This window comes from Staurois parvus, unplaced genomic scaffold, assembly GCF_062004578.1.
Source record: "Staurois parvus isolate SC_StPar_1 unplaced genomic scaffold, SC_StPar_1.0 ptg000422l, whole genome shotgun sequence".
NCBI classification, from domain to species: Eukaryota; Metazoa; Chordata; class Amphibia; order Anura; family Ranidae; genus Staurois; species Staurois parvus.
The window spans coordinates 7,828,499-7,852,844 of NW_028318218.1; the positions used below are offsets into that span (position 1 = coordinate 7,828,499).

Below are 24,346 nucleotides of genomic sequence, written 5' to 3' on the forward strand. Positions count from 1 at the left end.
TGGTTTAATGACCGTGGGATTACTGTGCTTGAATGGCCAGCAAACTCGCCTGACTTGAACCCCATAGAGAATCTATGGGGCATTGCCAAGAGAAAGATGAGAGACATGAGACCAAACAATGCAGAAGAGCTGAATGCCGCTATTGAAGCATCCTGGTCTTCCATAACACCTCAGCAGTGCCACAGGCTGATAGCTTCCATGCCCGCCGCATTGAGGCAGTAATTGCTGCAAAAGGGGCCCAAACCAAGTACTGAGTACATATGCATGCCTTTACTTTTCAGAGGTCTGATATTGTTCTATGTACAATCCTTGTTTTATTGATTGCATGTAACATTCTAATTTTCTGAGATTGTGGATTTGGGGTTATCATGAGCTGTAAGCTGTTTCACCTGTAAGTCTTGGATGATAGATAATAGAACCTAATACCATTCTTCATGCAAAAAATCATTCCAGTTCTTACAGAGATGCCGGAGACGGAAAACGAGCCTAAACGTTGTTCTCCAAAATTTACCATAGTAGCTCTATGATACTGAGGTTCAGCGATCTGCAGCGCCCAGGGAAGGTGCAAGACTTTGTCTGCATAATCGTCAAACCACAATTTGACAACACCAGCTGTGTGAATTGGAGAATTATCGTCTTGGTAAATGGCACCGTCTTTGGGAAACAATGTCTGCATCATGGGGTGCACATAGTTGGCCAAAATTTGTACATAGCCGCTAGCAGAGACTCCACCTTTCAAGTTTATGAAAGGTGACCAAGCTATGACTGCACCACCACCATGCCTTACCGTTGGCACAAGACAGTCATGATCGTAAACCTAGGATAATTTTGCAACATGTAAACACGGACACTGGTTGGGAACAGTGTGAAGCTTGATTCATTGGACCATATTACAGTCTTCCATTGATATATGCTCCATGATTTATGGGTGTTGCACCATTCTCTCTTCTAAGCATTAATATCAGTCACTAGTCATTTGGTAACTGCAGCTCACCCGTGAACGTTTTTTTTGGAGTTCCCTCTGCATAATTTTATGGACACAGGCTTTGGAAGATTGAGACTGAGCTATTCAGTCACTTTTGCAGCAGTTGTTTTCTTTTTCTGGGTCACAATCCTGCACAATGTCCTTTTGTCTCTTACAGTCAGTTGATCATGTAGACAGCGCTTATGTTCATCAGATGACGTATCAATGCATGAATTGATTTTAAAGCAATATTAAACCCAAAAGCAAACATTTATCATATTGCAGCCTACCAATTCTTAGATGTGCTGGCTGCATTCATTTTCATTTTTATGCTTTCTTTCCGCTTTCAACTGGTAATCCAGCCAACAAGTTTGTTTTACAAATGCTCAAACTCTCCAGCACAATGCATCAGCATACAGGGATGAGACAAACCATTTAACACTGGCAGGGGTGGTTAAATTGATCAGCTTTTATTTATGTAAAACCTTATCCCAAAAGGAAAAACGGTTTGCTGTAAAGACTATAAAATAGTAGCTGGAGTTTGGCTTCAATTTGTTACTGTTTTTAAATCTGTTAATACATTTAACATTACCCTGCCCCCAGACTGACAACGCTGCTATCTGCTGTGCCTCTTGTGCTCATTCAAGCATGCTACTGGCCAGATCACCAGCTGAAAACAAATGGAAAAAGCCAAATAAAAGAAAAATAATACAGCCACATCGAATGATTGGTAAGCTGCAATATACTACATTTTTGATTTTGGGTTTCATACTGCTTTAAATAACATAACTTATATGGGTTCATTAAATTTAGCCATGTTTAGAAACTTTTTTTTTTGTATTAAGGAGGCGAATGGCGCAATTTTTTTCTTGCTGGCTGTATCCTATTGGAGACATTTTCCTCCACTACCTGATCTCAAAGACATAACAAAAGTGAGAGGAAATCACTTCTGACACAGTTGTCACTGAAACAGCAGCTCTTATTGGGAGATTGCCCCTCTGTTCCTATTCTGATGACTATCCCATCATTTTTGGTGAAAGTGAAAATGGTCACGGAGACAAACTGAGAGGAAGAGCCAGACTGAGGTACTAAAGCTTCTGTACTCTATTCAAAACTTAAAAAAAAGTTTTAGGTATACAAGCAGTTTCAATAGAGATGCTAATCACATTCCCTTATACAGGGATGACACTGGAGATGTTTTTACTAGATCCCCCAGACGAAGCTACGAATCCCTGTGGCGCAACGCGTTGGGGAGGGGCAGTGACGTCACCGCGTATCAGACTACCTAATACGGTGAGTACTGACAGTGTGTGCAAGCACACCTACGAGACTGATTTCTACCGCAGGCAGCGGTTTTATCATAAAAGCGTGTATTGTTTTTCACAATGTGAGTGCATAATGGGCGCACAATAAAGTCATTCTTTTATCTATGATAAGACACTATATACCTTTCTTTTTTCTATGGCCCATACGAGGAACAATAGAGAGTTGGATTGAGGAGTGCTCTGAGGGAGAGATCCTTATTACCATACAGGCTTACACGGCAGCTTCCTCTCTACACAACTCCACCTATACAACCATAAGCTGTTTGGAAGGAGAGTATACTGAAGTTACCAACCTGCTGAACTCTGTACGTTTGTCTTTACAGAGGAATTTATTGGACTTTTTATTTATTTATATTATATCACTATTTTAAATTGATAGGACATTTTTTTGGCACATTCCATTTGGACTTTCACCTTTATATATTATTTTTTAATTCATTATTTATCATCATCTCTTAATATTTTGATTTTTCACTTTTTATTTTATTTTCTAAAACCATCAACAATTATTTATTTTCTGTCACTTAAGTATGGATTAGCATCGATATTTTTGCACATTTATGTTTTAGAGATCATGCAGACTTAAAATTATTCGGTACATAAAATCATGTTTGGGTTCTAATATACCATGCAGGCATAGGTTTGTGTTAGAGCGCAGCACCCTATATTTATATATTTTGTACTGACTTAACTATGCTGTCTGGCAGGGGTTTTCTTGATCAAAAGACTTTCTGAACAAAATCATAGATCCTTTGACAGATAAAACAATTCCACAAATATTTTTTTCAACCATGTATAATTATCTGCTTGGACTTTGGCAATAAAGGCTTCACTTTAGTCAGGCATGAAATTTCTGCATTCCAGAATTTTCATTACAATGGCCCTGAATCTGTGTATGCAAAAGTGAAAATGTTCTTTGGTACAAGTGCTGCTCTCTCTATTAAAGCTGAACTTCAGTTATAAAAAAAAAAAAAAATCCATTTGGGTTCTTACAGCTGACCGAAGATCATCTTACTTTACCTTGACTAGAGATTTATTTTAATTTCCCATGAGCCTTTTAGGGACAGTGAGCAAAGTGCTCACTGCCTCTTGCAAGGAGTGTGACCGCTTACCAATCAGCCACCTTTAGAGTGAAATTTCTCTGCATGTAGAGGTGAAGCAAAAAAGTATGTATATTGTATGTCTAAGAAATCTTATTTATGTGCAAGTACAATGTAGAAAATCTTTGGGGCAGAGATGAAAATTCCTGGAATTCAAAACTGCAGTTTTAAAATCAGATGTTCCCAAAAAACAGATTATGAAAATGATACACAGTGGGAATGCCAAATGTATTGATGAACAAGAGTAATGGACCAGTCAGTAGTCTGTATCCCCTCACTTGCCTGGAATGTACCTTTACCTTTCAAAAAAGTCAGCATTCTCTCCCCCATCATCCTCCTCCAAAATATTTGCTAGAATAATATTCCCAGCAAAGAAAGTAAGGGTACAGAATATAGAGCGACTAGCCAGTCCTGAGTGTGCCAGTACAAGAGAATGGCGGCCACTACACCCAAGGTAATCCAACTAGTAACTCGTAATATACACGCCAGCATCAATTTCTCACTTGCAAAATGGACCATCATGGATTTACATATGAAAATGATTTAATGCATGGAAAACAAAATGACAGTTTTATAATAAAAGGTCTATGCAAGTATCATCTGATATGTGGGACGAGAAGAGAAAATAACAGCTTGAATTATTTGGACAATCTGATGATCTCCAGTCAAGTCACGGATGGAATATGTTGCTGGAGAAGAGATTTAATTTACTAAAAACCATGCACAGACCTCATGACATGTTCCAGTGACTGAGGGGGTGTGCGGTGAAAACGAAGACATCTGTACTTAGTAATGATTTCATGCATTTGGCATCAGTCAGAAACCATTAGCCAAACTCAGGCTTGATCATAAGCAATGACTGCACAGCTGCAGAAAGATGGGAGCGTTCAGTTTTCCAAATAATTTCTAAAAGCATGCAATCTGTACAAGAAATTAACGTAAGTTCCCATTTCATTAGGAGAGGAAAATGTGATGTGTGATGACTTGTATTGAGAAGGGCAAGAGACCCTCAGATCCTCATTTTTTTACTGGGATTTCACAAGGAAGAGCAGTCTCAGCAAGGTTTAACTATGTAACCAGAAAAAATGAAAATGATACCACACACGTGCCCCCCAAACCTGTGTTAGTTGAATCAGCATGTGAATAGACTGGTGCAAGACAGACCAGATTGGCTTGTCAGGCTTTAGTAGACTTCAACAAAATGGTGTCCGTTTGTACACAGACACGGACTCCTTGTTGCACAAATGTGAATGAGATGGGTAAAAAATGGCTTCAGATCATGTTCTATCTGTAGAGAACTCCTCATTGGATATAGGTGAAGAACAGGAGCAAAAGCCATCTTCCAATGACACCATAAATCTACTAATAAACTTTACTTTCTCTATCAGTTCATCACTCTTATCGTTTACATCACCTGACCCCTCTTTTAGCCACTTCCCATCCTGCAACATACCGGTATGTTGCTGATAGGAAGGATATCTTGGTCACCATTGCAGCGATGACCGAGGTATCATTGTTTTCAGCTGGCGATTCTGAAGCTGGTAAAAGTAATCTGAGTGGCTAAAGAGCCGCTGAATTACTTTTACAGGTGGCAGAATGGGGTACTCTCCCCTCCCGCCACCACCTTTGCTAGGCTCTCCTAAACAAATGGGAAGCCCGATAAAGATGCCACTGGCAGCATCCGGCTTCAGGCACACAGTGAGCGGAAATGATGTTGTTCCTCCCACGGTGTGGTGTCAGAAACCGGAAGTGACGAGGATTTAGTGGCTTCCAGTTTTGGCTCTGTTTACTTTGCTGTAACTGGCCAGGGAAGCAGACTGCATTGAAGGCCAATAGACCCCAGATCTCTCCATAAAGAGGACCTGTCACAGCCCATGCTGTTACAAGGGATGTTGTTCATCCCTTGTGAGAGCAATAAAGTTCAAAACACAAAAAAAAAAATTAAAGAGGCCACTTGAAGACCAATCATTTTCTGGCACATGCCACTCGCGGCTAGGCATATCAATCACTGGGTCTCAGCCAGAGATTCCCCGCTGGCACCCAGCGATTGCTGTGCAAAGCTGACAGGGGAGAGACCTGTGTATAACAACACAGGTCTCTCTCCTGCCAGCAAGGACATGCTACTTTGTATTTCTCTGCACAACAGGGAAATACAAATCAGCATGTCTCCAAGGTAAAACAGCACACATAGTAAAACACACACAGCACACAGTTAACTCTTTTATCACCCAAATGTTAACCCCTTCCCGCCCAGTGTCATTAGTACAGTGTCAGTGCTTTTTATTAGCACTGATCACTGTATTAGTGCCACTGGGGATGTCATTGCCAGTTAGTAATTTCCCACCCAGTGTCAGAATGCCCGCCGCAGTCCTGCTATAAGTCGCTGATCGCCGCTATTACTAGTACAAAAAAAAAAATTTAAATAAAAATTCCAATATATATACCATTTGTAGACACTATAACTTTCATGTAAACCAATTAATGTACACGTATTGGGATTTATTTTAACAAAGGCATGTAGTAGAATACATTTTGGCCTAAATTTAAGCTAAAATTTGATTTAATTTTTTCATTGGACGTTTAATAGCAAAAAGTCAAAAATATGGGTTTGTTTTTCAAAATTGGCATTCTTTTTTGTTTATAGTGCGAAAAATAAAAAACGCAAAAGGTGATCAAATACCACCGAAAGAAAGCTCTATTTGTGGGGAAAAAGGACATAAATGTCATTTATATACAGTGTTGCATGACCACACAATTGTCAGTTAAAATAAAAAATTGACCTGGTCAGGAAGGGAGGTAAATCCTCTGAAGGGCAAGTGGTTAATAAAAAAAACAAAACACAATACATAACCCAATTTTTTTGTAAAATATAAAAGATGATGTTACGCTGAGTAAATAGATACCTGACACTTTAAAAGCTTTTATTGGTTACAAATTTAGAGTTACAGAGTCTCACGTTCGCAGCGATGTGTTGTGCGAACACCGTTTACATATGTGGGCATGACTTACATATGCGTTTGCCAATGCGTTGCGAGCAGGGGGTGGTTGGGGCACTTTCAGCTTCCTTTTTTTTAAATTTATTTAATGACTTTTTTTTTTTTACACTTTCCATTTTTCCAAGCAAACGCTATATTAACCACTTCAAGTCCGGACACTTTTACCCCCTTCCTGTCCAGGCCAATTTTCAGCTTTCAGTGCTATCACACTTTGAATGACAATTGCGCGGTCATGCAACACTGTACCCATGTGAATTTTTAAGCATTTTTTAATTTTTTTAATTTTTTAAGCATGTAAATGAAAAAGTTAAAAAATTTTGAAAAAGTGTTTTTCTTATAAAAATTTGCAAATAAATAATATTTCATCATACATCTTGGCCAAAATGTATTCAGTTATCTTTTTAGTTAAAAATAAAAATAACCCAAATTAGTTTATAACCAAAAATTATAATTAAAATTTTTTTTTTTACATTTTTTTTTTTTTAAATATTATTTGGTTTTTTTTTTACATACTGTCACCCTAGCAGTACAGTGTCACCATGGTGACACTGTACTACTTGTGGGGGGTGATGAGGATTTTTTTTTTTTACACTGATTGCTTTTACACCCATAAAGGCTGTAAAAGCAATACTTATTCCTTCTCTCTAGCTGCATTCTTGCAGCCATTGAGAAATACTGTGTGAGCTGTGCTTGGTCACAGCTTGTCACATGGTACAAGGCTGTTGTAAATAGCCTTGTACCATGTGACCTCTGTGATCATTCATTTCGCAAGTAGAAAGCAATGATGTCAGAAGTGACATCTTGCTTACTACTCTGCATGTGATCACTGATTGGCCAATATGGAGAACATTGTGAATGATGTCTGACATTACCTTTGAAGCCATCCTCATAAAGAGTTTATTCTGATCTTCAGCGGTTCCCATCTTTTCTCTCTTCACCAGATCACGGAGACTCTGGTTGTCATCATCATGAAAATAGCGAACCCGCTCCTTGTCAACATGTGTCTCTAGCTGCAACACATAGAAAGACATATTGAATAATACAGAAAGGAATCACATTATATTTAATCCGCCCCTTGGATAGTAAGCTCTAACCAGCAGGGCCCTCTGTTTCCTTTTGTACTTTTAATGTCTACTTTCAATTTGTAAAGCGCTGCACAAACTGTTGGCGCTATATAAATCCTGTATAAATTAATAATAATAATAATAATAAACAGGGCACTACTGTTACGTCTTCAAACTACTTCAAGCCAAATATAATATGAGTCACAACATTTTTATATAAGGCAGCTAATGAGCTTAGATACAAGATGCAATGAATGGTTTATTCATCATATCACTCACTATTGTGGTTAAGTGTGCTTCTGTATTAGCTAGCTTTACCTATACATACAACCCAATGCCTCATTCACACTAAATTGTTCAGCAGCAGATCCTTGTGGCTATAATCACAGGTGGTTTTAGACCACTGTGGCTGCATAGCCTGGGCAAAGCAATGACAGGCCGACAGGATCTTCAGCTGTCCGCCGCTGTTTGCATGTAATCACACAGCCAGTGATTACCTGCAGATAGGGGCAGATTATCGGCCCTGGACGTAGACACTGCCAACTGTCCCTACTACATGTAAACGCACAGCGATGAGCAACTGCAGCTCCTCTCAGCCTTCAATTGCTTCGTACAGGCTTCCCACCTTTGATTCAGGCTTTTTGGAGACTAAGTCTCTGAGGTATGAGACAACAGTGAGACAGCAAACTATCAGCTTGTGGGGTTGGCATAAAATGATGTCTGGAAGTGCTCACTTAGGAGTCTTGTAAGCACTATGTCAGTAGCAAGAGAGGGACATCTTGTAGTGAGGTAAAAAAAATGCTCCCAAATTTAAACAGATAATGTTACTTATAAAGCTAAATAAGTGAGACAACAAAGCTGTACAATTAAGATAAAAAATAAAAAAAAATCTATAACAATTGTTTTAAACACAGCATGGATAAAGTACTTACCAGGACACCACTCAGGTGCAGCAGTAGAACACTGACTGATAAGCACATTATACATTGAGAAGGACATGCAAGCAACTCTTTGTCCCCATGGATATTGTTACCCTGTAACAATACAGGGATTATGGGCCCCAGAACCTCAGGATTCAGCCTTAGGTTGATGCAAGTTAGAGGCAGGGAGATCTGATACTCAAGTTCCCAAGATCTAGCAGGACACAGAGCAATAACATCAGTGTAGACAAAGAAGAAATTACTCAAGTGTTCTTCATCAGCAACTCCTTTGTTCACAGTGCTGTTGTTGCTGTGTCCTGCTAGACCTAAAGCAGCCCATAGATTACTCGATTTTTTTTCCTTCCACCACGGCTTGCAGGAAAGATAAATCGCTAAATTCCACCATCAATGCAGTCAGTGTTGATGGGGGAATGCTTCCATTAGCGCTATTGTGTTTTGGTGGCGGGCAGCAGGGCACAGTCCAGGCAGGCAGAACACAACAGTTACTGCTAGTGACTATAGCCACTGGCAGTAATCAATTGTCAAAAAATCAGACAGGCTGGTTGTACCCTAGTTGAACGATGGATCGACTTGGAAACAATCAGCCTGCCCATACATGGAACAAATCTCAGCAGGTCCCTGCTGAACTGGCTGAATTTTGATCCATGTAGAGATGGATTTAGAGGCAGGGAGATCTGACTGCTATTGTCCTGCAAGACCAGGGGTCAGCAACCTAAAGCATGGGTGTCAGGGCTGGCATGCAAAGCCATTTTCAGTGGCACCTAGAAGATCGTTAAGGACCAGGGGCGGACTGACCATTTGGAAACTCGGGCAGTGCCCGAGGGCCCAGAGTCAGTAGGGGGCCCCATGAGATGCCCCTGGTACCTTTTTCATAGGCTTTTTTGAGTTTGGGCAAGGACACAGGGGCCCCATGAGTTGTCAGTCCGCCCCTGTTAAGGACATATCTACAAAATTATTTGAGACATGAAAATAATTTTAGCTTGCCATTAGCAGTATACCTACAAGTGCCAAAATTGTAAACAAACTGTACAGCTATGGCATGCTTGTAAATTGACATCAAATGTAGAAAAGGCTGCTGACTCTTGTAAAAGACCGTAGGTACTTGAGTAGCAGGTCTCCCTTTCCTCTCACTTGCACCAACCTTAGCCTGGGCCCTAAGCTTCTGGGTCCCCAGAACAGCAGTTAAAGTGTTGCTAAACCCACAACTGTAAAATAAGTCTGTACAAGTTGTAAAGCATGCTTGTTATACTCACAGTGGAACCTAAGGGGTTAATCCTGTGCATTGTATAAAAATGCTGTTTGAGCCTGACTTCTCTGATCCTCCCCTTCTTCCAACGCCCCCCTCTTATCTCCTGATAAGACATATCGTGTGGAGACACTACACATGCTCAATTTGGTGTGTATTGCTAAAGAGTTTTTTTTCTTAAAAGAGTGCATGTGATCAGCACAGAGCAAATCAGCACTGCCCAGAGAGAGGTCAGGGGTTCTGCATCCTCCTAGAGAAAACTCCTCCTACAAGCTTTAACCACTGCTCTGCTGAACACTGATGGAAGAAGTCACAAGACTGCTCTAACTGCTGATGAGAAAATGGTATTTAGCAGTTTATATTTACTACAATAATTGCATTTCCATGTTATGTGTACTGTTGGAGACCAGATATAGTGAATGCAGGGTCCCGGGTTTAGTAACACTTTAAATGCCTGTCTGCACTTTATATATCAGAACAAAGGGAGTGTATAATGTGCGGACCACAAAGTATAAATTCACTGAAGAGTCCCAATCAATGGATTACTATTTTAACATGAAATGAAAAAGACGGACTGTAGAAACCCAGTTTAGCCAGATATCAACTCGGCAGTAAGTAAAAATATGGTGGTAATAACCCCAAATAATATCTCTAGCTTAGCATGCCACATTTCTGTAATGATGCACTGCATCACCAGTCATATTAGATCCTTAATATTGCATGCATCAGAATCTCTACATTCCAGTCATGCTGATGAGCCTATTTCCCATGAGAGGAAACTTAAATGAAAATGCCCTCAAAGAAAGTGAACATTAATATTAGTTGTTCATATTAATACAGAGTGTGAAAGGAAAAGTTAATTTAGATTCTCCTTCCTCTGCATCCAATCATCCCCGCAGCTCGTGCTTCCAGGCCTGCGTGTGCTTTATGGACTGTGGGGACCAACACGGGCAGGCTGCTGCTGCCGCCGCAGTGATGCATTAGGTGTGAAGAGCCACTGTGTCATGGAAGATAAAACATGCAGCATAAAGAGAGCTGCCTACAAGAGCTGAGACGCTGGGTGATCTTATTCATCACTATGATGATCTTTTATAGCCTACAGGGAAGTGCCAGAACCATTCAAAGAAAAGCAGGAAAACTATTTCACAATGAAGGTTGCTTCAAGTTTAATTCAAATCAGATAAAAAGATACATATTAATACAGATTTGCATCCATTAAAGAATAAGTATACTTTCAGACCAAATGCATTTGTTCTTTTTGCCCCATGCCCTGACCTAAACTGTCCTAACCTCATCCTCTACAGATCCATACTTACCGAGGGTCTTAGCCTGTGGCCTTGAAGGACTGTTTACATCCCAAACTGCAAGTCTCCTTCTTGCAGAACGGGATTGTCAGGGATCCCGGTCTTCGCCGCGGTGTGCGAGTCTGCGCATGCGCGGATCGCCCAGGCACATCAGCGTGCGGGCATTGGGACCTGGGCGTCCGCGGTGGCAATTACGGCAGCGCATGCGCACTCGCGCACGTGGGCGTGCGCCTGGAACCAATGACTGTGCAGGGCGCGCTATTTAAACTGGCCAGGCAATGTCTTCATTGCCGCAAGGTCTTGTTCCTGTAAGTGCGTTCCTTGTTGCCAACCCTGCCTGTTCTGATCTATGCTGACCTTCTCCTGCTCTGACCCCTGGCTCGTCCCTGACCATTCCTCTGCCTGACGTTACTATTATTTGGACCCTCTGTTACTGAACCCGGCGTGTGACCTGACTACTCTTTGTCTGCTGCTTGGTACCGCACCTGTCCCCACTGTTACCGACCCGGCTAGTGTGACCACGCTCACTCCTGGCAGTCATCCATCCATCCCGCTTGGACCTGGACCTGTCAGCCCCTTCACAGCAGGCTCATCCCGGGCACATACCCTCAGCGGGACCCCTCTACCATAGTTCGGTGCACCCAGGGGTCGCGACCTGGTTCCAGTCTTGCACCAAGTCCATCCCCACCATCAGGGGCTCTGGTGAAAAGGCAGACTGGGACTTAGACTCCGCGTCCTGGGGAATCCCGTTCTGTGGACCACTAGAGATCCCGTTGGGCGGAGCCTGACAGGGATATAAGCAATCCAAAAAAGGCCATGGGCAACCAATCTCAGTAGGTATGGATCTGTGGAAGTGGGACAGTTAAAGCTGAACTCTAGCCTTTGGTAGACTTTACATAGTTTATTTGGACCAAGCTAACCCAAACTATTTCCCTCACTAACGTGAGGCTTCTGGATGTGCTGTATGAACTGTAGGTATATAAAGTATGAGCCAGTGTGAGCCAAGACCTTCCTGTCTCAGACTTATAACACAGTAGAGTCTGTCTGAGCGGTGCTCAGCCTCTCATAGAAAGCAATATATTCTATCAATGAATACAATGCTTGGCTGGCTGATGATGTCAAAACCTCTGACTCATTGATAGAATACATTGCTTCCTATGATTGGCTGAGCCAGGAAGGTCTGGGCTCGCTCCAGAACACAGTGTTGTATGCTGTATGTAGCATCCGTTACATACAGTTTATACAGCACATCCAGCAGCCTCACGTTAGTGAGGGGCATAGTTCGTTTGGGCCAGCTTGGACCCAAAGAACTATGTAAAGTGTACCAAAATCTGGAGTTCAGCTTTAAAGTGGAAGTACACTGTATCTGAGTACCACACACCAAAAGCACAATTTATTTAATTTTTAATATTCAAATCAAACTACCCTATCCCTCCATGTCTCCATGCTTTATTCTACAGAGATATCATTAAAAAAAAACACCCCCTAGCAATTCTGGCCAAGGCCATCTTGAGAAAGGGCAGATGATTAATGTAGCAATGACTTCCTGGAATCAATCTGCCCTTAGCTTAGGCATGCAGACAGGAGGGCTGTGGTTAGCTGAGAAAACCCCTTCTCCCCTCCTGAATACGTCTGGGATGTAGGACATCTCCCTAGGCACGGAAACAAGGAAGTAACTGAAGATATGTAAAAACAGTTTAAAACAAATAAATATGATATACCTTCCTATCTCTTTACTAATGCTAGCAGCATAAGAAATTCAAAAGAGTCAATGTTGATTGAGAGAGTAAAGTTCCACTTAAGGGTCAGGACACGGGGCAAAAAGAATAAGTGCACTTGATCTGAAAGTACACTTATTCTTTAATACATCATTACATGTATTTTTGTTAAGTGCTAATCAGTGAAAGTACCTGAATTTGACCTCATTTCAGAATCTTCCAAACCCCTGTACAGCAGCTCTCAGAATGTGGGAGAAAGAATCAGCAGAATGAGTGAGTCCATTGTGTCATAGTGCTCACTTGCAGGCTATGTGGCAAGACAAGGCTGTAAGCGTTACTTGACTCTAGCAAATCAGGTCTCCTGCTCTGCCAGACAGGATTGTGTTCTGTGGCAGAGCTGTGTAAATCACAGGACTGGATATACAGAAATAAAAATTCTTTGGCAGGTAAAATGGCTCTCATATACATATTTCATTTGTGTGTTTAGTGGTTTGCCTGGAGTGTAGCTTTAAAAGGGTTTCCTGAAATTTAAAACATTGTGCTTGAAGAACGTATGGATTACACATCCGCAATTTGTGCACATTTCATCACGTTTTATCCTTTTAACTCCCATTTGCACTGATGCGACTTGTCATGTGATTTGATCTGAGAAGATCAACAGGTTGTTTTTTTTTTTTGCACTTACCAAACAGATGCAAATATAAAACAGACCAAAAGGAAGCAAATAAGATAAGTGAATTGTTATAGTTTATAAAACATTTTAACACTGGCTATATGCATATATGTCAACATGTGGCAGCAAGGCGACTTGACCACTGAGCTGACACACCAGGTGGATAATGTCATGATCTCCACCTCAGCCAGTCAGAAGGAGCCTTGTACAGAAAATACAAAGCTTTTTGTGAATGGCTAAGCAGAGCTCAGGCCCACTCAATTTTGCTCTTGAAATGGGACGGGAAGTCCTTGTCCTGCTGCTGGAACGCAGTGTTATATGCTGTATGGAGCTGATGCGTAATGAAGTTTAAACAGCTTAACCCAGTGGGTGCACATTTTAGTGAAAATAATAGTTTATTGGACCGGCTTGGTCCAAACAAACTATTTTAAAGTGGCAGAAAGCTAGAGTTTGGCTTTACCTTTTGGCTGGAGTTGTGTTTTAAACTCAACTTTTCATCCATAAGTCTCCAAATCTGCAGTTTCAAAGTCTCAGGAGTGAGGGGCCTAGAACAGCTCTTGGGCCAGGAACTCAAGCTAAATATATGTGGGTGTGAAAATATACTTTTTTTTCCCCTTAATGTGAACTTTTCTTAGTTTTAAAAATAAGATCAAGAGAAAGTCTGGTTTTCAAAAAGTAAACTTGTCATAAACCTAGGCAAATCAACCTGAGCAGATCATGAAAAGAAGCATAAAGAGGAGGTTACCTGCTGTGCCGCCTGTGTGTCAGTTTGCCTAGTCTAGAAATAGCACAGATTTACTTTAATAATAATGTGATATATTAAATGAAGATTACATTTTTAATACACAAACATATTTTACAGCACTTTTTAATCTTAAAGCAAACCTATGCTTTGCTCATCTCAGAGAGGCAAATGGGGTGAAATGAAAAGTACTGTACATGCTGCCAAGAGATACATTAAAGGAAGTCTGTTTTATTGCCCTGTGTGAGAAAGTAGAGGACCTCTTTAAAGCATGTTTCATTAAATCTTTCTTTTTTATATTAGCACAAGGGACAGTACTTACATTGAATGATAACTGTTCCTTGTCCTGATAGCAGCTGTTATCGTTTATCATACGCCACCCCCCATACCCCTGCAGTGATAATCTTCCTGTGCTGCAGCGGTTAATATGAGGCACTGGACCTGTCATTGAAGTTCTAGTATAGCTTCTATGAATGGAGGGTGGGGCAGAAAAGGGTGGGCAAAGTCAGTACTCTTTACGAATGCCTGTGACATGTCCAGCTCCTCGTATTAACCCTACTTTGGGGGTATGGGGGGAAGGAAAGAACAGAAGACTTCAATACAGCAGCCACCAGCGCAAGCGAAACTTCTCATTTAACATAAGTACTGATCCTCATGGTACAAAAAAAAAAATGTAACCAAATGTAGGTTCTAAAGAGGTCCTCTACTTTGCTCACACAAGACAATAACAGACTTCATTTAGTTTAGCTCTTCTCAGCAGCATGTATTTGCCTTCAATTCACTCCAGTTGCCTCTCTGAGATTAGCGAAGCACAGGTTTGTTTAAAGATTAAAAAGTGCTGTGAAATATGTTTGTGTATTAAAAAAGTCATTCAATTAACATATCATATTATATAGTAAGATTACCGCTGCAGAGGTGTGGGGGGGGGGGGAGAGGAGGGAAGAGGATGGAAAATTTCACTTAAGACAGCAGCCACCAGCACAAGAGAAACATCTCATTCAATGTAAGTAATGTCCTTCATGCTTATTTAAAAAATAAATAACTCTGGATCCAGATTCTGACAATTTAGAAAAATGTGTCTGCCAATTTGCTATGCCTAGAATGTGCACTATGGATAGGGACTGAACATGGAGTTCCAATCAATCTTGAATGCTGCTTGATGGCTGGTGTCCCCAAAGCTTGCCTGGAAGGAAAAAAAACCTGGACCAGCCTGTGGTCCAGAATCAAGCTCAGATACTCCAAGTGGTGGGTCAGTTCCAGCACTGACGTATGGAAGTTTAGGATCCATCCTAATCTCTGCAGGGTCTGCACCAACTAATGGATAATGATTGATAATGCCTGGACTGACTTGGTATCCCATGTTGGGGACACCCTGAGACTCCAGCTGGAGCCAACACCTTGGTGAAGACCTGAGGTGCTGTGCATAGGCCAAAAGGAAGAGCAAAATATGGTAATGTGTGCCACAGTGTGAAGAAAAACAATATCTGACCTGGCAGATTCCATACAGAATTTTTTAAACCTGAAGGAACCTATTGAAAATTTTTCAAATCTAGAATGGGGCACATGCCTTCCTTTGTCTTCTTAACAGTGAGCAGGTTGGAGTAGAACCTCTGAAACTTCTACTTTTCAGGAATCAGGGCAATAATTCCCGAGAGAAAAGATGATGAATTTCACGGGTCTAGAGATCGCAGTTTTGGGAGCTGTGCTTGAACCTGACGGCCTGAGAAAAAAAAAGGGGAATCTTCTTCATCTCAAAAGTCAAAGGTTTGCTTGATGTAATTGTTCCAAACGTCACCAATTAGGTATTGTCTACCAAGCCACATCTTGAGGAGACGCTTCTTGCACTGCATTTCCATAGACCAACATTTGGATACCTTGCATATGTGCATAAAGGGGGGGGGTCATTCTTGATACTTGGTAGTATCTACCCAGACAGATATTAAAATGGAGTCAGGATCCATGTGTTTGGACAAGGCAACTAAAGTCTAACAAAACAGACATGGTCCCAATGGGAAGGTTGCATAGAAGGACTAGCCAGAGCTATACAAGGCCTTGAAGATGGCGTCTAACCTCCTATCTGTAGGATCCTTAAAAACAGGGTCATTTATAAATGGGACCATTATGGTCTGGAAATGGCTGGGTCCATGACAGGAATGGTCCATTTCTATTGAAACTCCTCCTGAATAGGTTTTGCATAGCAAAACACTTGAGAGGAATGAAGATCAGTTCAGGATGAGGCCAGTCACCGAACAAAACAGGCTCTAAAAGCAAGTATATGGGGAATGTTTTGGCTGGCTGAGACATCTTTAACCACTGGTAGAATTAGGAAATAAGGGGCTTATAAATAACACGTATCGCTAAACGTACATTATCTGCCCAGTAACCAAAAAACCAAACATCAAAAACAAAGGGATGTGAAAAGGGATTCACAGAAAGTGGTTACATTATGGACAGAAAGCGATACTCAAAGTAATTAAAAAAGTATGCTTTATTACACAGTGCACATATGGACATATAAGCTAAATACCTCAGTTAGCCATCACCTCAGTATGAGATAATACATCAAAGTATGAACTAAAATCACTTAAAAACAGACGTCATGACCGGTCAAAGTAGTAAAGTGCTGCAAATATAGTGCCAACTGGTCTAATACATTTGCAACACTGACACAATGGTTACACCGCCATGTAGGCGGTGTATCAAAAAACTGTACCAAATGGCAAAGAAAACAATGCAGTACAATGGCTGATTATAAGTACCAGATAGTGGATATAGTAGCCCAATAATAACAGGTATATAGTGACTGTAGAGAGATATATAGAGACAATCTGCCTCTACAACCACTAGCTGGGTAATAACCAGAACAGGTAGTAGTTATAGCAGGCTTGATATGGCAAATGTAGGTGGTGAGGTTTCAAACAGCAGCAGTCATGTCCATAATACTTGATAAGATGAACTTGATAGCCATAGTATTGTCAGGCATCTCATTGGTCCTGAGGAAGCTGAGTCAGATACGCCCATCGGCTAAACGCGTTGACGTCACACGTCAGATACATCTCTTCCGGTCGGACGCCTTGGCGCCACACACGCAGTCCTGCAGGGGATGCGGTAATACACGCTGGCATTCGTCGGTATCAGGCTGGTCGAGTACCAGGATGGGAGCGGAGCCCGTCTGCTTCTAGTCCCGATGGTGGCAGCTGCCTCCAGGACCATGGGCGGCTATCCTGACAAGAGAAGCTTTGCAAGAATATCACCTAAGGCATGGGTGGTGAGTGATATTCACCATATGTAAAAGTAAATACGGAGCACAACGCCATTGCCTATCTACTTAAAGTGACTAACTCACTGACTTTCTATATGTCACCTATTTCAGGATGGGGACATCGTGTTATACTACTTAAAAGGTGCACAGCACCCCATGTTTATTATCAGGCAAGGATGCTCCTGTATTCTACATCACAGCATTATTATAAATGAGGTGTGTAGCCCGCATGTCGCGGTGAAGAACCCCTCTACATATTGGCAGGGCCCTGCCATTTCTACTACATTGTGGAAGTCACATGGTGACAATACTATGGCTATCAAGTTCATCTTATCAAGTATTATGGACATGATTGCTGCTGTTTGAAACCTCACCATCTACATTTTCCATATCAAGCCTGCTATAACTACTACCTGATCTGGTTATTACCCAGCTAGTGGTTGTAGAGGTAGATTGTCTCTATATATTTCTATATATATGTTAAGGTTATTATTGGGCTACTATATCCACTATCTGGTACTTATGATCAGTCATTATACTGCATTGCTTGCTTTGCCATTTGGTACAATTTTTTGAAACACCCCCTACATGGCGGTGTAACCATTGTGTCAGTGTTGCAAATGTATTAGACCAGGTGTCACTATATTTGCAGCACTTTACTTTAGGTCATACTTTGATGTATTATCTCATACTGAGGTGATGGCTAACTGAGGTATTTACCTTATATGTCCATATGTGCACTGTGTAATAAAGCATAATTTTTTTAATTACTTTGAGTATCACTTTCTGTCCATAATGTAACCGCTTTCTGTGAATCCCTTTTCACATTCCTTTGTTTTTGACATCTTTAACCAACCTAGACCGGTGACCTTTGGCCGGGTCAATGCAGGCTGCTCTAGGGCAAGTCATGTGTGTGCTGCATTAATAGGGATAGAAGTAATATCTTTAAACTTAGGAGAGATTTTTGATGACTGGGATTCCTCCTGTGTGGAATCCTTAAATCCAGATGAGGAATCATACTCCTCTCCAGAAAACACAGAAACCAGAAGAGTAGAAGCCTGCTTGTGTCACCTGCAGTCTGGGTTCTGATATGAGTTCACATCAAAAGTAGCTAACATATGGCTCCTGAATTACTGCCTGATGAACCCTAGAGCTCACACAGGTAATATTCTGTACACTGGTATACAAACTGCTAAATATACGTTTAACACTTACATATACTCACTGAATTGACTAGCCCCACTTGATGCACACAGATAAAGCAAATCCTCCTACATAAATTGTACCTGTTTATCTACAGCCTCCTAAAGCACACATTTTACACAGCACTTTTCAGATCTAGAAGGCAGGGGCATGGATCTAACATCACACACAGCACAGTACAGAGCTGGTAGCTGAGCGAAATCTGAAACACGGGTCAAGGGACACCTCCAGTTTACACAATTTCATAGGGAATCATGCACACTTGAGACTGTCAATCGCCTTCTGTGTGCTGGGGGAATGGGGCCATCTCTCAGGATTCTGGATTTTGGCATAACTTGTCAGAAGTGACTCATGCAGATAGCAGAGGAAGGAGAGAGCAGATAGTAATCACACAAAGTGCTTTGGACTGAGGCAAGTACATACTATAGAAGGATATGTGTTGTGCATTTTTCATTTAGAGGTTTACAACAACTTTAAAATTATAAATGAATTTTTTACCTAGTGATGTAAACATTAAAGTGATTGCGAAGCCGCATTTTTTGTTTGCTAAAATAAAAACCAATGTTATGCTTCGTCTATGATCGTATTACACAGAGCAGTCCCTTGCCTTACCTTCTCTTCTGAGGTCCCCCATTGGCGCTATTTGCTCTTTCTTTCTATGCATGCCATCATAGCATAGAGCCATGGTAAACATCAATGTAAGATAGAAAAGGTTGAGAACTTTGATTTTCTCCACCAAATTTGAGGAATACAGCTTTGTCACTAACCCACCCAGGCCTGCTGACTGGACAGTAGGGGAGCAGAAGGACATTGTCAAGGTTAGCTCTTCTGTCCCCTCCTGTGTGCATATTCAAGTTCGACTGACAGCACCAGGCAATGTAATAGAGCCTTACTGGCTCATGGTGCTGTCCCTCCCTCTCAGAATGTCAGGTGGCTGACACCAAGACAGTTTCAGGAACTTATGTAATGTTTTGCATGGAGGTTATCTTTAAAGCAAAAACCAACAAACATACAGCATCTGATCAGAAAGCATCTTTTATGGTTCGGATTGCAATAAACAGACGAATGATTAAATCTGCTTTCTTTTTTGGCTTACTACACCTTGCAGTATATTATCAGCTGTTATAAGTCTTTAGGTAACACAATATGCAGAAATAAAAATACAATCATACATAAATAAATAATAAAATAACACAATATTTACAATCTGTCTCTTTCTTCTTCCTCCCTTTGGTTCTGCTGGTTCCCCAGAAGAGTTTACAGGCCAAGCTCTTCCTGACTGATCTGTTCTGACAAGGAGAACCTCTTGATCTTCTCTTGAGCTTGATTCCTATAAAAAAATAATCAAAATGAAAAAAAAAGAAAAAAAACATTTATTGCAGTCAGACTGTATTCCAATTCCACAGGTTGAGCCTGCTCCTTTTGAAGGAAACCAATACTGAGACAAATTTAGGGGGGTTCTAGCATGTCCATGCTGACCTGGGATAAGTATGTACCCAAAGAAGTCAGAATAACAAAATCTGCATATTGGCAAGTCAGTGACTGAGAAAATACTGCCTATTAGACAGCCAGACAACAAAACATTTTTAGAAGGATGTGTCAGTAATGGCAACCCCCATATTCTCTGAGAGCAGGTTTTTTTTTAGAGAAGACAGAGCTCAGCTCTGCCCCTGCTGCTTCCAAGCCTCTCAGCTGGGTAGTGAGGTCACCTAACATAGAAACTAGCTGCAGACTTTAGACATACAATATACGTCCTAAAAACTGTCAAAGTATACAGGGTATAAAGCGTATACTATGTTTTCTGATCTCCATCCTTTATTGCATTGTTATGAAAGAGTCTCCTTAACAGCTCATTTTTCCCAGTCAGCAATGTTCCCTGCCTGATGCAGAAGACCTCACATTTGTAATGAAGCATTCAAGGTGGAAGAACAGTGTGCACTAAACATTTGCATAAAGTATTTAAGCCATAAAGCTGGACTTTTTCTTTCTGAAGTGCTTATTAAATTATTCAATGCAGAAAGTGTTTAACATTTAAACCTAATGAATCTCACTCTGTTTTTGCCCTTTAAACAAAATGATTGGGTCCCTACGCGTTGGCAGTTATATTTTTATCTTTCCTGGAAAAAAAAAGTTGAAGCTGAACTCCGGGCTCAGTAAGATTTTAGTTATTTATTTAAATTCATCCGGTGACAAATATTCCACATCCTGCTCCCGGCAAGATGAGGCTCCACATGCCACAATCACTTCTCAGTTGCTGGCTAGGCTCTGCCCCACCGAAGCAATCAATTGCATCAGCAATGTTGCACACCAAGATGCAAAAAATCTTCCTTTATTCTAACAGCCAGCAGGAACAACTTCCATTCTGACATGTTTTGCACTAGGCACAGTTACTTTCTGAAAGAATGCATTCTTTGGGAAAGCGCTGTGCCTAGCACAAAACGTTTTGGAATGCAATTTGTTTCTGCCAGCTATTTTTATAAAAGATTACTTTGAATTTTGATGAGCACAAATCCTATTGCTGACACAATTGAATGCCTATTTAAATTGCTGTGTACCAGACCCACAACGTTCTATTGAATCTTCTGGCGGTCCGGAGCTGCAAGTGTCCTCTCTGTCATGCAAAGTGTCTTTATGTGCTGCATAGCCCTCAGCCTGCAACTTAGGCTGGCCATACATTAGACAATTTTCTTGAGATTTTTGCTTTAGATTTACCAAAAACCATATAATAGGAGGTCAAACTCAAACAGCACCCTCAATTGTATGCAATAAGGAAGGTCCTTGCACTACACAGTTGAAGGTAAACCTAAAGGAAATTGGGCAGAAATTGGACTGAAAATTGTATAGTGTATGGCCAGCCTTACTGAGCACAAACAGCAGAAAGTCACTAGATACCCGATATGCTAATCTCACATTATTGTGAAAAGATTTATCACAGCATACATGTCAATGTTTTGGGGCCTTGTAGGGCTCTTTCACCAAGACAATATAGTGACCAACTATGTACTGGTGATTTATTGTTGCTTTCATGCAGTGTGTCCTTTTCTTGTTGCAGAGATCAATCTCTGCTGCCTGCTTTATGAAACAAATCTCATCTCCTCACCCCCCTTTTTTACTATGAACCCCTTCTTTTGTCATCTGCATGTATAGGATTATTTTAGGGGGTGAGAGAACCAACAACACAATGCTGGGAGAAGACAAGTAAAATATAAAAAAAGGGATGCTCAGCAGGAGGAGTTGTACCATTTATTTCAGCCATTGGCCAGAAAAAAGGCAAAGGAACAGGACATCTAAAAACAATGCTACAATAACCATTGAATACTATGCAGGCTGTGACATGGAATTTACAAAGAAGAAAGTAATTATTGCACCTTGTCCTCTTTTCTAAAATGCAAACCATCCATCTGAAAAAGAATTAAAAGATCAGTCCACTTCGGTACTTTTAGTTACTTGTTCCTCTACCCTTGTTCAAAAAGTCAATGCAATGGATTTCTCCTCAACAGACCTTCAACAGAACTCAACCTGCAGCAGCTACTTCCAGTCACCGCTACAAAGAATCAATAGGAGAAAGAGATGTACTTATGAACCCTGAGGAAGTCACGTGTTACCGTGACGCAACGCGTCGGAACGCGAGGAGGATTCTGGGAGCGCGTTGACGTCATTTCCGGCGTGGCGGCCATATTTGAAACCCCTGTATGCATATACCCATGCAGGAGATTCATAGCATGGGGTACTGAAGGCTTGTTACAAGACGATTTTAAATGTGAGTGGGCAATTTTACTATATATCTACTGACCTAATAAACAGGATTACACTATGTGAGTTTTTGTTTGTATATGAACCGAGGAGGAGATCGCTGTTAGAGTGTAAGAGGCGGGGAAGGTCCTGGTGAGTCATCTAAAGGGTGTCCTGTTGTAAAGCGAGCTGACCCTGTAGGGTCTTGGCAAAGAGGTGAGGAGCCATCACGGCCAAAGTTTGGATTCACACAGTGTGGACACGTGTGACACATGCATGAAGATTGTTAGTCTTTTTGTTGCATTTGGACACTTTATCTTACTTTGGATTTATCATTATTTATAATAGATGATTGGAGTGATTTTTATTGCACTTTATTCTCATTTTTTGATTGCACTTTATTCTTATTTTGAAGCACACGGTTTGCACAATTTTTTGCTTATGCACATATTTGTAAATGCACCATTTTTACACATATGTTTAGTATTTTGTGTTATTATATAGAGCACTTTTCAGTCAAGTGTGCACTTTATATTTATATATAATTAGTTTAGGGAGAGCGCTGCACTTTATATTTATATGTATTCACTCATCTTGGTAAGGAGTTTTGTGTCAGCTGCTTGGTAAATAGGGCCCCATTCTTAGCGCAGGAAGTTCTCGCACTTTGATTTCTGAACAGACTGTGCCATCCATTCAGAGCTCTGTGCCATGGCTGCAACTTCCACATGCATGCGCAAGAGTGACATAATCGCAGCTTGTCCATTCATACAGCCGAAGCCTGTGAACCTGGAAGGAAGACCAGGTAAAAATGGAAGCGCCTACAGCAGTGACAACGCTCCGCTGGAGGGCTTCATTTTCAGGTAAGTCTGTCATAATGCACTAGTATGCAATGCATACTAGCGCATTATGACAAACTGCCCTGGAGCCCGCTGTTTTTCTTTTGGTTCAGTTTACTACCACTTTAAGCATTCAGTTTAAATACAAAAAGAAGAAGAGTGAAAAAAGTGTGGGATTAAATAAAAAAAAAAAAAACATACATACCTACCTCCCTGCTGCAGCATTGGTCTGATGCTGCAGCTGATCCCCACCGGCGCAAACACTGAAAACTGAACGACTGCACAACGGCTGATCACTCAGTTCTCTGTCTTTTCTGAGCTTTCCCCCTTCAATGCCGACTTATCAGAATGGATCAGAAATAACTGAAGCAAATATTGCTTGTTGAGTTCTTGCTGGCTTTGGGGGCCTAGGGTAACTGGCTAAGGCTGCCTTATCCTTGAGAAGGGTCCTTAGTATGCAAGAAATGGTTACACACCGACTTTACTCGTGTACTGTCAAAAAAGATACCAAAGGACTTGACGGCAGATAAAGATGAAGCAATGACAATAGCTGAAGAGATTGTAGGATTTTCCAACTAAGAACTTTGTCTTATTATACGATCTAACAGCTTTCCCTTCCCTCTGCTGATTTGATGCATGCTTCTCCCTCAAGATACTTGTAAAAAAACAAAAAAGCTGTTAAGCTGGAAGACAATATCACAACGAGTTTATTTAGATTTGAGTGCTTATCTAAAATAAAGCAATTAATTCTTACCAAGATTGTCTAATTGCCTCTTGTTACATTTTGGTGTGATGTTTAGAATCCTTAAACAGAAGAAGACGTGATGTTCTATAAATGCTAACATAGATGATATGGATGCCGATTCTGCCTCTAGTGTCAGTGTAAAGATGACCAGTCACTAGACTACGTTAGACAGTAAAGGTAATACAAACAAAGCTGACTTTTAGACAGACTGGCCACATGATTGGTGTGCCCATGTGTGTTCCCTTTTTGGTGGGGACTTGTCTTGTCTTTTCCTTTTTGCATCTTGGCAGCCACCAACTATTTTGTTCTTTTTATATGTGACTGAATGTATATATTACCAAGCATTCATTTCATCTACTTTGAGCGAACCCAGAAGTCTTATACTTTTTGGGATATAATTTTAGTGGGAAACCACGTGGCGGTCTTTTTTTTTTTTTTTTTTTTTTTTAGGGGAAATATGATTATGTAACCATTGGTCCTATATAACCACTGTGA

The 24,346-nt window shown here is 40.9% G+C and overlaps 1 protein-coding gene across 1 annotated transcript in view; it reads right to left on the minus strand.

Annotated features, from left to right (window-relative positions):
* CWF19L2 (CWF19 like cell cycle control factor 2) overlaps window positions 1-24,346 on the minus strand; it is a 249,787-nt gene that overhangs the window by 110,086 nt on the left and 115,355 nt on the right. Inside the window, exons 11-12 of the mRNA XM_089687297.1 lie at window positions 19,743-19,868; window positions 7,258-7,395 (exon numbers count right to left, since the gene is read on the minus strand). Of these exons, the coding sequence (XP_089543423.1) occupies window positions 7,258-7,395; window positions 19,743-19,868 (264 nt within the window). The remainder of the gene's footprint in view (window positions 1-7,257; window positions 7,396-19,742; window positions 19,869-24,346) is intronic.